The following is a 15,554-nucleotide window of genomic DNA, read 5'->3' as shown; positions in this document are numbered from 1 at the left end:
CTCTATTCTGTGCCGATCACATTGCCTCTGGAATTGCCTAAGGAAGATATAATAAGCACAAAATGCACACATATTTAAATTTTCAATCCATCAGGAAGATATAATAAGCACAAAATACACACACATTTTAAAATAAAATATACATTATTATTTAAATTTTCAATCCATCAGGAAGATATAATAAGCACAAAATACACACACATTTTAAAAAAAGTAAAATATACATTATTATTTAAATTTCCAATCCATCAGGAAGATATAATAAGCACAAAATACACACACATTTTTAAAAAGTAAAATATGCATTAAGAAGAAAATGGCAGACTTAAAAGGAGAAACAAATAATTCTGCCTGAAGAAGATAGGATAAGAATAGCAAGTAAACCAAAGAAATTCACAGGAAATTATTGAGACAAAAGCAGAGATAGTAAAAGATGACAGAACCAAAAAGTTGGATTTTTTCAAAGATCAACAGAACTGATAAACTTATAAATATTGATTGATAATGAAATAAAGAATAGAAATTACCAATATGAAGAATGAAAAAAAGGAGGAGACATCATTGAATTCCTACTAATATTAACATAATAATAACATAACAGTATAAACGTGTGTGCATAGTGTCTCTATGAGTCGCAGGCAAATCAAAGGCATATAACAACAACAGTAAATAATTTTATGACATTATACTTTGTAACAGGTAATAGACACATTGCTTGCAAATATAATTTACTAAATCCAATTCTTTATTATTATTTTTATGATTAATTTTAATGAAAATTTACAGAGACTTTGGATTTCCATTCATTCATTGTGGCACTTTTCTCCCTGCCCACCCCTCCCCTCTAGTTTGTTCTTCTCTTTGAAAAGCAAAAGAAAAATTCTTTCATTGTTATACAATCCCTCCCCCAAGTCCACTCCACTATTCAGCCTCCGTTCTGGACTCCTGTCATGACAATAATACCTAATCACATATTCTTTTTAAACAGTTCTCTCCCTCATCTGTTTCAATGCAGTTTACATGATTTATCCTGTTTTTCTCAGTCTTCCCCGAAACCTAACGTCAGTCCTGTTTTACTATGCAGTATTTAACAGTGGTACTATGCAGTTTTTGTCCTTTTGTGACTGAGATATTTCACTCAGCATAATGTCCTTCAGGGTCACCCATTCTGAATAATGTTTCATGAGTTCTTTGTTTTCAGTGCAGCATAGTATTCCATTGTGTGACTATACCACAGTTTCTCTGTCCATTCGTTTGTTGATGGGCACTTAGGTTGTTTCCAACTCTTTGCTATTGTAACAAAAACTGCGATAAACATTGATGTGTATTAAATCCAAGTCTTAAATTATTCTTAAGTTTAAAATTTTAATTTATATTCTGAATATCTCTACCATACATAAGACTTAGTTAACATCTTGAAATATGCATGGCTAAAATAGAATTAAAGATGATTTTGCTCAGACTGTCCTAGTTACCATAAGTTCTTACAAGAGAAGCAAAGATTTGATAGGGCTAGATTAGTAACACATAAGTGGAATTATATGATTAATCCAATATAAATGCCATTCATTTTATTACAAGATGTTAAATTACAACCAAGTTTCAGGGTAATTCATTAATAAAAGTGTTATTGCGATCATCCCTGCTTTTAAAAGTCCACTGTAAATATCTAGCAATACTGTGCATCAAGACCCTTTGTGTACAAGGTATCACATCTTGTATCTGTTTTACCATCAATTTTAAGACCTTTGGTAGTAGATCATGATATTCTGCCACTACTAGACTGCAGAGAAAAGGAATATTGTTCTTCAGTTGTTGTTGCTGTTGTTGTTAAGTGCCTTCGAGTCGACTCTGACTCATAGTGACCCTATGTACAACAAATCTGAAACCTGGTCTATCTTGAGCCAATGTCATTGTCTCAGAGACATATACCCCCTCTCCCAAGTACCCTTGTTACTGAGTAAATCCATATCAATCAGGATTTTCCACTCTTGCGTTGTCCTTTCACCCTTCCAAGTATGGTGTCCTTCTCTGAGGATGGTGACTCCTGGAAACATGCCCAAAGTATGTGAGACAGAACTTCAAAATCCTTACCTCCAAGAAGCAGCCTCATTTCACCCTCTCCTGAATGGACCTGTTCTCTTAGCTGCCCATGATATAGTCAATACTCTTCTCCAGCACCACAATTCAGAGGCATCTAATCTTCTTCTGTCATCCTTCGTCATTGTCCATCTCTCTGATACATAGCAAATAATGGTGAGTACTATGGCCTGGATCACACATATTTTAGTCTCTAGACTGTCTCTAGACATCATTGTTCTTCAGTACTCTGAAAAGTCCCTAGCAGTAGACTTTCCCAATGCAGTTCATCTTTTGTTGCTTTTGGAGCCAGGCAAGCTGAAGCTGTTAACAGTTTCCATTTTTTCGCCATCTATAATGATGCTGTCAATTGTCCCAGTGGTGAGAATCTTTTGTTTTCTTGATGTTGAGCTTCAGTCCATATTGAAGTCTGCAATTCTTAACCTTCTGCAACAAATGCCTTAGATCCTCCTCACTTTCAGCAAACAGGGTTGTATTATCTGTGTAATGCAGGTTCTTGATTTGTCATCCTCCAATCCTGATACCACATTCTTCCCAGCCTCCCAGATGATCTATTCTGCATATAGATTGAAAAGGTAGGGAGATAGGATGCATCACTGGCATATACCTTTCCTGATCTTGAACTATGCGGTGTTTCCTTGCTCTGTTCTGATGACTGCCTCCTGATCCAAGTACAGGTTTCACATAAGCACTATCAAGAGTTCTGGGATTCCCATTCTTCACAAAGTTAGCCACACTTTATTGTGATCCACACAGTCAAATGCCTTTGCACAGTCAGTGAAATACAGACAGACATTCTTCTGGTACTATCTACTTACAGCTGAGCTCCATTTAATATTGGCTATAATGACCTTAGTGCTATGGCCTCTTCTATACCCAGACTGCACATCTGGGAGTTCTTTGTTGATGTGCTGTTCCAGTCATTTTTCTTGGATAATTTTCCACAGGAATTTGCATGCATATGATAATAATGATATTGTTTAATAATTTTCACATCCTATTGTATTACCTTTTTTGGAATGGGAATAAATATGGATCTTTTTCACTCATTTGTCCAGGTGGTTGTTGTCCAAATTTCTTTGTGCAACCTGGTGAACACATCCAAGGCAGCATCTGTTTGTTGAAATATGTCAATTGGTATACCATCAGTCCCAGGGCCTTATCTTTGTTAATACCTTCAGAGCACCTGGATTTCCTCCTTCACCTCCATAGGCTCTTGATCATATGTTTTCTCATGAAATTCTTCTGTGTCAGCCAATACTGTTTGGTACAATGACTCTGTGTACTCCTTGCATCTTCTTTTGATGCCTTCTGGGTCACTCAACATTCTTCCCACAGCATCCTTAAGTGTTTCAACTCAAGGCTTGAATTTGTTCTTCAGTTCCTTCAGCTTAAGAAAAATGCTGAGCTAATTCATCCCTTTTGATTTTCTAAATCCAGCTCTTTGCACATTCCATTGCAATACTTTGCTTTGTCTTCCCATGCTGTTCTTTGAATTGGCCATCCACTTCCAAAATAGTAGGCTTTTGAAAATCCTATGTTCAAGAGAGTAGACTTAGATCGGACTAGAATATATGACATCAGAGGCTGAGCCTTCTTATTGGGAATCACAAAAGAGGAGGAACAGTTGCAAACAGATCCTACTGATTGAAACATTGGATATGAGAATGATGACAATATAGGAAAATTGGGGATTGTTAAGGAAGAAATGAAATCCACAAATATCAACATATTAGGCATTGGTGAAACGACATGAATTGGTATGAGACATTTTTAATCAGACAATCATATGATCTACTATGCTGGAAATGAAAAGGTGAGAAAAAATGTAGTCACATTCATAGTTAAAAATACCATTTCTAGATCGACCTTGAAATACAATGTGTGAGTGACAGGATAATATCCATACTCATATAGATAAGGAATACCTGTTAATATCATTATCATTTAATTTATATACCAACAACCAAAACCAAAAAGGAGGAAACATATGACTTCTACCAACTGTTACAATCAGAAATCCATTGAACATCTAACCAAGATACATTAGCAATAATGAGTGACTGGAAAAAAACGGGAACAGGGAAAAAGGATTGGTTGTCGGGAAATATGGACTTGGTGACAGAAATGAGGCTTGAGATAAAATAATAGAATTTGGTACCACCAATGATTTGTTTATTGCAATACCTTTTGTAAGAAACACAGATGGTGACTATACGCATGGACTTCACCTGATGTGAGGCCAATACTGGAATCAGTATTTATTACAAATTTATTCCACATGTATTACAAATGTGGAAAAAATGCTGGAGAAGCTCAGTATCAAGCTGTGAAATCTAGGCCAGGTGCTGATTGTAGATCAGATCATCAGCTACATGTATGCAAATTCAAACTGATGCTAAAGAAAATAAAATAAAATTCAGAAGAACCAAAGTTTAAACCATACATTGCCTCCTTGTTATAATTACAGCTTCTTATTCTATGTATAGATTTTACACAAGCAACTAAGTGCTCTAGAACTGTCATTCTTTACAATGTTATCTATAATATGTTATAATCTACATAGTCAAATAGGCAACAAAACTCAGTTAAACATCTTTCTGATCTTCACTGCTTTTAGCCAAGGTCCTCTTGACATCAGCAATTATGCCCCTTGTTTCATATCCTCTACTGAATTCAGTCTGAATTACTGACAATTCCCTAGCAGTGTAATGCTGCAGTCATTTAATAATTATGTTCAGAAAGATATTATTTGCGTATTGGTTATATTAATTTTATTAATCATAATATATTAATGAAAATCTTCTATAATTTCCACATACAGTTCCATCACCTTACTTTGGAATGGCCAGAGATATGAGTATCTTTGAGTCAGTTGACCAGGTATTTGCTCTCCAAATTTCTTGGTATAGATGAGTAGGATTTCTTGGTATAGATGAGTAGGAACCTCCAGAGTTTCATTCTTTTATTAGAATGTTTCAGATGGTCAATTCCTGGAACCTATCATTTGGAAGTTTTTGCAATTATTTCAATGCAGCTCATACTTCTTCAGTACCATGTCCTTTTGACCATATGATGTACTTGAAATGACTATATGCCCAACTCTTCATGGCACATTGACACTGTATATTTTTTATGTTCTTTTTTTTTTACTTCCTGGATCATTCAATATTTTATCTGTAGAATCATTCACCATTACAATTTGAGGCTTGAATTTTTTTTACAGTTCTTTCCACTTGAGAAATGCCAAATGTTTGGCCTTTGGTTTTCTGATGCTACGTTGTTGCACATGTTACTATAATACTTAGTCTTATTGAGCTGATTTTCAATCCTTTTGTTAGCTCTCTTACTTCATCATTTTCTCCATTTACTTTAGGGTACATATTATTATTCTACAGCAGGCTTCTAAATCTACTCTGACATCCATTTTGCTCTTTTGCCCCCTGTTTTGTAAATACTTTCTTCATTAATTATATCTTGATATTATTCCTGTAAACTGTTGTTGAGTACCATCAAGTCAGAACTGACCCATAGCTGCCCCTCCAGCAGGTTTTAAAGGCAATATATGGGGGGGGGGGGTGCGGGGAAGCCCATCTTTCTACAGTGGAGCAGTTAGAGGATTCCAACTGGTACCTTTGTGCTGACAATACATTCCTTACCCTTAAGCCACCAGAGCTCCCTTCCTGTAGATTTGTTATGCTAACTAATCATCAGCACAGCCCCTGAGATTGGTCCTGCTCTGAGGCCCAGTAACTCAATCTGTTAAGATTATGGCTGAAAAATTGTCATCATTTTGTCAGTGTATTATAAACATTAGGCCTTCAAAAACCCTATGTGGAATAGAGCACACTTAGACTCACATATGTGGAAACTAAGGCTGATCCTTCAAATATGGAAACACAAAGAAGGAAAATGCTTGTCTGTCAGATACTGTTCTAAATCTGAGCATCCAGACAATAAGGTGGGCACAAGACAGAGCAGGTTTCAGGACTATTATACATAGGGTCTCTGAGTCACAGGAGACTTGACGACATATAACAACAACAACAATTATAAACATAGATCTATTTATACTACACAAATATGTGTATATAGAAATGTTGCTGTTAGATGCCATTGAGTCAACAACCCTATGTGAAAGTCATGCCATTAAGTCAGAATTGACTCATAGGTGACTTTCCATTTGGTTGGTTGGTGTGGTTTTGAGGTTTTATTTTTTTATTGCTTTTCTGGGTTTTACTTTGGGGCTTTTTATTTCCATTCATTCATTGTTACACATTTTCCTCCCTGCCTCCCTCCCCCTCAGTTCTCTTTTTTCTTTGGGGAAAAAAGTTCTTTCATTGTTGTACAGTCATATCCCCATCCCTGACCACTTTACTATGCAACTCTTATTCTGGACTCTTGTCATGCCAATAATACCAATCATATGTTCCTTTATTCAGTTCTCTCCTTCGTCTGTTTCAATGTCATGCATATTATTTATCCCCTCTTTTCTTCGTTTTCCTCCAACCCCCATGTCAGTCTTTCTCCATAACAGTGGCATTATACAGTATTTGTCTTTTTGTCACTGAGATATTTTGCTAAGTATAATGTCCTCCATGGTCACCCATTTTGTATAATAGTTCATAAGTTCTTTGTTTTTCAGTACTGTATAATATTCCAATGTGTGAATATACCACCGTTTCTTTATCCATTCATTTGCTGATGGGCACTTGAGCTGTTTCCAACTCTTTGCTATTGTTAACAAAGCAGCAATAAACATGAGTGTGCATATATCTGCTTGGGTGGTAGTTCTGGTTTCTTTAGGTTATATTCCCAGTAGTGGAATTGCTGGGTCAAATAATATTTCTATTTGCAACTTTTTGAGAGAGCGCCATACTGCCTTCCATAGTGGTTGCACCATTTTACATTCCCACCAACAGTGGATAAGGGTTTCAGTCTCTCCACAACTTCGCCAGCATTTGTTGTTTGCTGCTCTGTTAAATTTTGCTCTTCTTACTGGGGTGAGATGATAGAGTTGTTTTGATTTGCATTTCTCCTGGAACTAAGTATTTTGAACATTTCTTCATGTGTTTGTTTGCCATTTGAATGACAGTCTTTTTAACAAATGGTGTTGGCAAAATTGGAAAACCATCTACAGAAAACTCAAACAAGACCCACACTTAACACCATACATAAAAACCAACTCAAAGTAGATCAAGGACCTAGCACTAAAACCAAGGACTATAAACTACATTAGAGAAAAGCTTGGAAGAACCTTTGAAGCACTAATACACAACTTGAACAGTCTCTTCCAAGCATTCTGAAAAACCTACAACCAAGAGAGAATAAAATAGACGAATGGGACCTTCTATTCCTATGCACATCCAAAATCTTCTCCAATAGGGTAAAAAAGGAAGCCACAACCTGGGGGAAAAATATTTGGTAATGACATGTCTGATAAGGGACTTTATATCTAGGATTTATTGAATACTCGAGTACCCAAGATAATGGTAAACAGCACAATTGTAAAATGGACACAGTATCCGATTGGTTTTTGAGACTGTAAATTTCATGGGAAAAGATTGTCCATCTTTTTCCTATCAGTTACTAGTGGATTCAAGAGAGAAGCACAACTCCTTATGGACTTTGCTGCCAGATCTCCTAGTGACAATCCTGCCTGACCCTATGCCATTCTTCCAATCTCTGCCAGACTTAATTAAGTCCATTGTTGCAGTTACTGTGTTCATCTATCTTGTTGAGAGTCTTCCTCTTTCTAGCTGTCCTTCCTCTTTTCTGAGCATGATATCTTTTTTTATGTGCAAAGTACATGAGATGAAGTCTTTCCATGTAGCGTCTACTGAGCAATCTGGCTACATTATCTTCAGAACTACTTTGTTCTTTTATCATTCCATGGTATATTCAGTATTCTTTGTCATGACCACAGTTCAAAGTTATAGATTCTTCTTCAGTTTCCATAATTCACTGTCCAGCTTTCAGGAGCATATGAAGCAATTGAAGAAAGTACCATAGTTTGGGTTTGAAACATCTGTGCTGTCTCTTCCCATGTGAATAACAGCCTTTGAAAACCTGCTGTAGGGTTGGCTGTGGGTCATTTCTGATCCCATGGTACACAACAACAAGAGTCGTTAAAGTGGCATCCTTACTTTTTAGCACTTGAAAGAAGTCTTTGGCAGCCACCAGGTTTTTTTGTTGTTATGTGCCGTCGAGTCGTTTGCGACTCATAGCGACCCTATGCACAACAGCCCTAAATCCTGCTCTATCCTGTGCCAACCGCCAACTGCACTGCCTCTGACACACCCATCCCGATTACCCCAGTCACCGAATCAATCCATCTCATAGAGGGTCTTCCCCTCCTGCGCTATCCCTCCACCCTCCCAAGCATGATGTCCCTCTCCAAGGACCCGTCCCTCCTGGCAACATGTCCAAAGTATGTCAGACGAAGCCCCAGAATCCTTGCCTCCAAGGAGTAGCTTGGTTTAATCCTCTCCAAGATGAATCTGTTTGTTTTCCTGGCAGTCCATGGTACATTCAGTACTCTCCTCCAGCACCACAGCTCAAAGGCATCAACTCTCCTTCTGTCCTCCCTAGTCATTGTCCAACTCTCTGATGCATAACAAGCGATTGCAAAGACCATGGCCTGTATTGGGCGCACCTTAATCTCCAGAGAGACACCATTGTTCCTGAGTACTTTAGAGAGGTCCCTAACAGCAGACTTTCCCATCGCGATACGCTTTTTGATTTCCTGACTGCTGGTTCCAAGGGTGTTGACTGTGGAGCCGAGCAAACTGAAGCTGTGAACAATCTCAATCTCTTCGCCATCCATCCTGACGCTGCCAATTGGTCCAGTGGTGAGAATCTTTGTCTTCTTGACATTGAGTCTCAGGCTGCAGTCCTTGACTTTCCGCAGCAAGTGCATGAGGTCCTCCTCAGTTTCAGCAAGCAGGGTTGTGTCATCTGCATAACGCAGATTGTTAATTGATCTTCCACCAGTCCTGATGCCACAATTCTCCTCATAGAGCCCAGCTTCTCGGATAATCTGCTCTGCATACATGCTGAAAAGGTATGGAGACAGGATACATCCCTGGCGTACACCCTTCCCAATTTTGAACCGTGCAGTGTTACCCTGCTGTGTTCTGACTACTGCCTCTTGGTCCAAGTATAGGTTTCACATTAGCACAATTAAACCACCAGGTTTACCTGCTCATTTTACCTGTTTGCCTGTGTGTTTAAGAATTGATTAATTCCTGTTATTACTACTAATACCAATTTGTGTGTATAGTAACATTTACCTTTGTTATCTATAACTCTTGTGTATTTTTCTATTTCTTTTCCTTGCTGTTATACAGCTCATGCCTTTGTACATTGCCTTTTCCTTCAGCCAACTTCCTATTTGTCTCTTATCTAGTCAGTGATTTAGTCTGTTCTTCATTCCGCTTCTATCCTTAGTGACCACCAAAGACTATTTCTTTCTGTGTGTAAAATTTTCCTTAATTTTCTTATGGTAGTGGACTCAGAAACTCTTTGTCCTTTTGTTACTGGCTTATTTTCCTTAGTACGATGTCTTCAAAGTTCATCCACAATAAAAGCATTTCAGAAATTCATCATTGTTCTCTAGTGCAGCATAATATTCATTGTGTGCCTGAGTCAGAGTTTATCTGTTCATCTACTGATGGACACTCATTGTTTCTCCATCTTTGCCATTATGAATTATGAATGATGTGGCAATTAACATGGTTGCATGTATATCTGTTTGCTTTCATAGCTCTCATTTCTTCAGCATTTATACTTAGTAATGTACTGATTTACTGGACCAAATGCTATTTCTGTTTCCGTCTTTTATCAGAACAAGAAAGACCTATCTATACCTTTCCCCCCAGTAATTGCACCATTTTATGGTCCCACCAGCAGTATACATAAGTTTCAATATCTCTCTACTCTCACCAACATTTGTTGTGTGTTTCTTATTAAACATTACTGGTTTTGTTGGAATAACATGGTATGTCGTTGTTTTGATTTGTGTCTCTCTCACCTTTATTTTGGACACGTGGTTAGGAGGGGCTAGTCCTTGGAAAAGGATGTCATTCTTGAAAAGGTAGAAAGACTTGGAAACAAGATGGATTGATACAGTGACTGTAACATTGGTCTCAAGTAGTCAGAGAAGATGAAGATGACCCAGATAAGGCACGGTTTGGATCTGCTAGTCATAGCATTGCTCTGTGACTCAATGACACCTAACAGAAATAACAGCAACAGTTCCTCATGATCAAGAGCATTTCTTCATATGATTGTTGGTCATTTGAATGTCTTCTTTGGTGAAGTGTCTGTTCATGTCTTCTAGTTTTTAAATTGGATTGCTATTGTTGTTGTTGTTGTTATGTGCTGTCAAGTCACCTGCGACTCATAGTGACCCTATGTATAACAGTCCTAAACCCTACTCTATCCTGTGCCAATCTCACTGTCTCTGACACACCTACCTCCATTACCCCAGTCACTGAATTTATCCATCTATTAGAGGGTCTTCCTCTCCTGCACTGTCTTTCCATCCTCCCAAGCATGATGTCCCTTTCCAAGGACTGGTCCCTCCTTGCAACATGTCTAAAATGTGTCAGAATCCTTGCCTCCAAGGAACAGCCTGGTTTTAAATTATTCTTTTTGTTGTGGAAATGTTGACATTTTCTTCAACATTTAAATATTAGAGATTAGTTCCTTATCAGATGCGGTATTGTCAAATATTTTTTCCTGATATGTATGTTCTCTTTATTCTTTTGGAGAAATTTTCAATCCATATAAGGATTTAATTTTCAGAAGGTCCCAGCCATCCACTTGTGCTTTTTGGACAATTTTTGTTGTGTTAAGTTGTCTACTTATGTCAATAAGTAGGCCAGTAAGGGTGCTCTGATTTTTTCTTTGATGATTTTAATAGTTTTAGATTTTTACTTACATTGAGTTGAGTTTATAAATGGTTTGAGTATAGATCTTATTTCGTTTTTCTGCAAATAGATATCCAGTTTTACCAGCACGAAAATTAATTTAGTTTAATAATCTATTACTTACTTTTTGCATATTAAAAGTGTCTGTACTATAAATAAAATTTTAGTTTAGTGAAAGTCACAAAAAATTATGGCTAACATTGAGAAGAATGGGAATCCCAGAACACTTAATTGTGCTCATGAAAACCTATACCCAGACAAAGAGGCTACTGTCCAGAATAAGGAAACACTGCATGATGTAAAATCAAGAAGAGTGTGCATCAGGGTAGTATCTTTCATTTATAACTCTTCAGTCTGTATGCTGAGCAAATCATTGGAGAAACAGGACTTTATGAAGAAGAATGTGGCATCGGGATCATCAACAACTTGCTTTATGCAGATGATACAACCTTGGTTGCTGCAAGTGAGGAGTACTTGAAACACATACCACAAAAGATCAAAGATTACAGTCCTCAATATGAACTGCTTCTCAACCTCAAGAAAACAAAAATTCTCACCGCTGATTCAATAGGCAATATTATGATAAATGGAGAAAGATTGAAATTGTCAGCAATTTCTTCTCACTTGGATCTACTTATTGCTTCAGTAGTCAAGAAAGAAAAAGATATTTTACATTTGGAAAATCTGCTCTCAAGAACTACCCCAAAGTGTTAAAGTGCAGCAATGTCAGTCTAAAAAACCAAGTAGCACCTGATCCAAGCAGTGGTCTTTTAAAATGCATACTGTGCAGCTGAAAGCTGGACCATGATAAAGGATGACAGACGAAGAAACAATGCCTTTAAGTTGTCCCATTGAGAAAAAGTATTGAATATCTCATGGACTACCAAACAAAACAAACAACTAAATATGTCTTGGAGAAAGAGTAACGAGGGTGCTCCTTGGAAGCAAGGATGGTGAAACTTCATCTTACATACTTTGGGCATATTATTAGGAAGGGTCAGCCCTTGGAAAATGATACCATAGTTGGAAACGTCAGCATAAGACAGGAAGACCCTCTACGGAGTGATTGACCCAGTGATGTAATATTGGGTTCAAATGTATCATAAAGGATGAGGAGGGCGCAGGATAGAGCATGGTTCAAATCCTTTGTTCAGAGGACCTCTATGAATTGTAGTTGACTAGATGGCCAATGACAACAGATGTTCAAGGAATCTCTGATGGTGTGTTCCACAAGGAATTATGCTGCCAACCTAAAGATCACTCTGACATTTCAAATCCACCATTTGCTCCACAAGAGAAACATGGGCAATCTTTTCCTATGTGATTTGCATCCTTGGAAACCCACTGAAGAGTCAGCTTTGAGCTGAGTTGGGCTCAACAGTGATAAGAGAGTGAGAGATCACAATAATATATTTCATTCTGAAAAAAAAAATATGTGCCTTGAGTGTCTTAATTCTTAAGTTTTTTATTTTCAAAATTTAAAGGTAATGATTTAGCATTACATATGTTATCCAAATAGAGAAAATAATAAATCAATATGAATTGCATAATTTTATAAGGAACTTATTTAAAATAGTCCTTCACTCACTCATTCATTCATTGCTGTCAGACTGGAATCAACTCATCATAACTTACCCTCCAGTGGATTTTCAGAGGACGTAAATCACATGAGTGGAGTTAAACTCATCTTTCTCCTGTGGAGTAGTTGGTAGATTCATACTACCAGGCTTTGGCGCTGCAACTCCCTACTGGCTAGGTCACCAGAATGAAATAATGAAATAACTTTATATATAATACCCAAATATAGAAAATAAGATATAAAATTGAATAATTTTATAAATAACTTAGTTGATTAAATAGTAATTAATCATTAGGAGTCTAAAATAAGTTTACAAATTACACAAAAATGTTAGAATACCTAGAAATACAGTTAGCCATTGTGTCAAATATGTATTGTTACATTATTATTGCTTTCTTTACATTCCTTATTGATTTCTTCTTAGTTCTCAGGCTGAGTAGAATTTAAATTGTAGTTAATAGAATACTTTTCGTTCCTTAGGAAAAAGTCAAAGAGAAGGAAGAAAATCTGAATCTTGTAAACCCATTCTTAAAGTGGAATATAAGACATCAAGAAACAGGTATGTATTTTTATTTTGGGGGATATAGAAATAAGTATTATCACAGAATGATAATAGACATATATCAATGATAATTATATAAAATATATTTATGAATGATTGTATAAAGTACAATTTACATGAATGAAATAATTATATATATGAATTATTCTATAAAACACAAAGTATGAAAAATTAAAAACATAGTAAAAGCTCTGTATTTTAGGATCTTATATTCCAAAGTTGGAAAGATTACAACAAATTGGACAAATAGTTATATATATATTAACATAATTGAAGAGTGATAAACTTTATGACACAGAAGTTTAAATAAGATAAAACTTTATCTTGTGTATAGAACCCATATTCTATAGAGTGACAATGTTCATTTTACTTGAAACAGCTATTAACGGCTGTCCTATGATCTGAAATTACATAACAAACCTTGTTAACTTTATTTCAAATATAAATTGGATCCTTGTATTTATTACATACTTACAATAAAATATTTTCCTGGAGGCATGTGCATATGCAGTGTTAGGATATAACTCTTCTTATAAACATTTAATAGTATACAATTATGGTAATTTTTAATTGTATTAAATTATAATCATCCATTTATGTTTAACAACACCTCGTTAGTCTATTTTTAAACTCTATCTCATATATTTTGAGTATATTATCAAAAAGGTCCAGTCCTCAGAGAAGGACATCATTCATGAAAGAGTAGAAGATCAGCACAAGAAAGGAAGACCCTTAATGAGATGCATTGACACAGTGGCGGTGGTAATGGGGGCAGGTGTGTCAGAGATAGTGAGATTGGCTCAAGATAGGGCATGGTTCAAAGCTATTATTCATAGGGTCATTATGAGTAGCAGTGGATTCAATGGCACATAACAGCTACAACAGTATAACCATAAACTTTATAATACTTTAGTGTAACATGTATTAAAACTTTCAAATTTAATCATTATAAAAGAAAATAGAAACCACATTTAAAAAAATTATAAATACAAAATGAAAATTCACTAGTACTTAGTGTATATCACTGTATGTTGTTGTTGTTGTTGTTGTTGATTGCCTTCGAGTCAAACATAACTCATGGTGACCCTATGAGCAAAAGGCCTAAAGCCTTTCTATAACTATCAACATTTATCAATGTTCATAGAGTTTCTGGAGGCATGCATTTGTTTCTTTAAATTGTATTTATAATTTAAACTTGAGATTTAAGGTTCATCAGAGTATTGAATATACCATGGACTACTAGGAAAGCAAACAAGTTCATCCTAGAGAGGGTGAGACCAGGTTATTCCTTGGAGGCAAAGATTCTGAAGCTTTGTCTGATGTACTTTAGACATGTTGCAAGGAGGGACCAGTCCTTGGAGAGAGACGCCATGCTTGGGAGGGTGGAGGGGAAGCTCAAGAGAGGAAGACCCTCAATTAAGTGACTCGGGTAATGGGGGTAGGTGTGTCAAAGACAATATGATTGGCACAGGATAGAGCAGGGATTATGGCTGTTGTACATAGGGTCACCATGAGTTATGTTTGACTCAAAGGCAATCAACAACAACATACAGTGGTATACTCAACGTGTTCGTGAGTTTTCATTTTGTACTTATTAGTTTTCTCTTTTCTCTTTTTGACCTTTAATAGCTACCTCTCTCTTTTTGTAATTGTATTTTATTGTGTAATCTACTGATTTCCAGTCTTTTGTACTCATCTCACATCCTTTCTTGAGGAAGGATATCATACTTGGAAAGGTAGAGGGTCAGCAAAGAGAGAAAGACTTTCCACAAGATACAGTGACTGTAACAATGGTTTAGAGATGATGAGGATTTCACAGTCACAGGATAGGAAAGTGTTCAGATCAATTGTTCATAGACTTGTATCTTGAGAACAGAAAATAGTACATGGGGGCACAGGACCATGAACGTCTCTTTGAAAAGGCCAGAGGGAGTGAAAGTAGCACAGTCCCTCACTGCCCCGAGCAAGAGCAGATAAAGAGCTCATAGCCCAGCACCATGGTGCCTATAGAGCCACACCAGTAGCAAGAGGTTCTTTTATTCATTTGTTGACTCACAGACTTTACCCACAGTTGTATACCGAGGATGCAGTTTATTACGGAAATAAGTTGGAGAGTAGGGGAGGCAAAAAATATCATGCAATGCAAATCCAGGTTTAATCGAGCACTCTCAAACCAGGTTAACAGCAAAACACAATTCCATAATTAGTAAAAGTTCTAGTGTCAGTTCAGCAACATAAAATCAAGAAGCCTCTGGTTTCCTCAGTCACCAGCAGGATTTGTCTCAGAGCAGTTATATGTCAGCTTCTCCTTCAAACATCCAATAAGAACAGCAAACCTTTTAATAGTGGCCTTTATCTCAGGCCTCCTCTGGTTACACCT

General features: G+C 36.7%; 1 protein-coding gene across 2 annotated transcripts in view; it reads left to right on the top strand.

The window, feature by feature from the left end:
- The window catches only part of STXBP5L (syntaxin binding protein 5-like), a 405,474-nt gene that overhangs the window by 229,244 nt on the left and 160,676 nt on the right, over window positions 1-15,554 (top strand). For both annotated transcript variants that reach the window (XM_006884245.1, XM_006884246.1), the window contains exon 9: window positions 13,093-13,171. In XM_006884245.1, the coding sequence (XP_006884307.1) occupies window positions 13,093-13,171 (79 nt within the window). The remainder of the gene's footprint in view (window positions 1-13,092; window positions 13,172-15,554) is intronic.

This window comes from Elephantulus edwardii, unplaced genomic scaffold (genome assembly GCF_000299155.1).
Source record: "Elephantulus edwardii isolate Elephantulus edwardi_28Jun2011 unplaced genomic scaffold, EleEdw1.0 scaffold00032, whole genome shotgun sequence".
Classification (NCBI taxonomy): domain Eukaryota; kingdom Metazoa; phylum Chordata; class Mammalia; order Macroscelidea; family Macroscelididae; genus Elephantulus; species Elephantulus edwardii.
The sequence above is the reverse complement of the archived record's forward strand: the minus strand, read 5'-3'. Positions and strand labels throughout refer to the sequence as shown.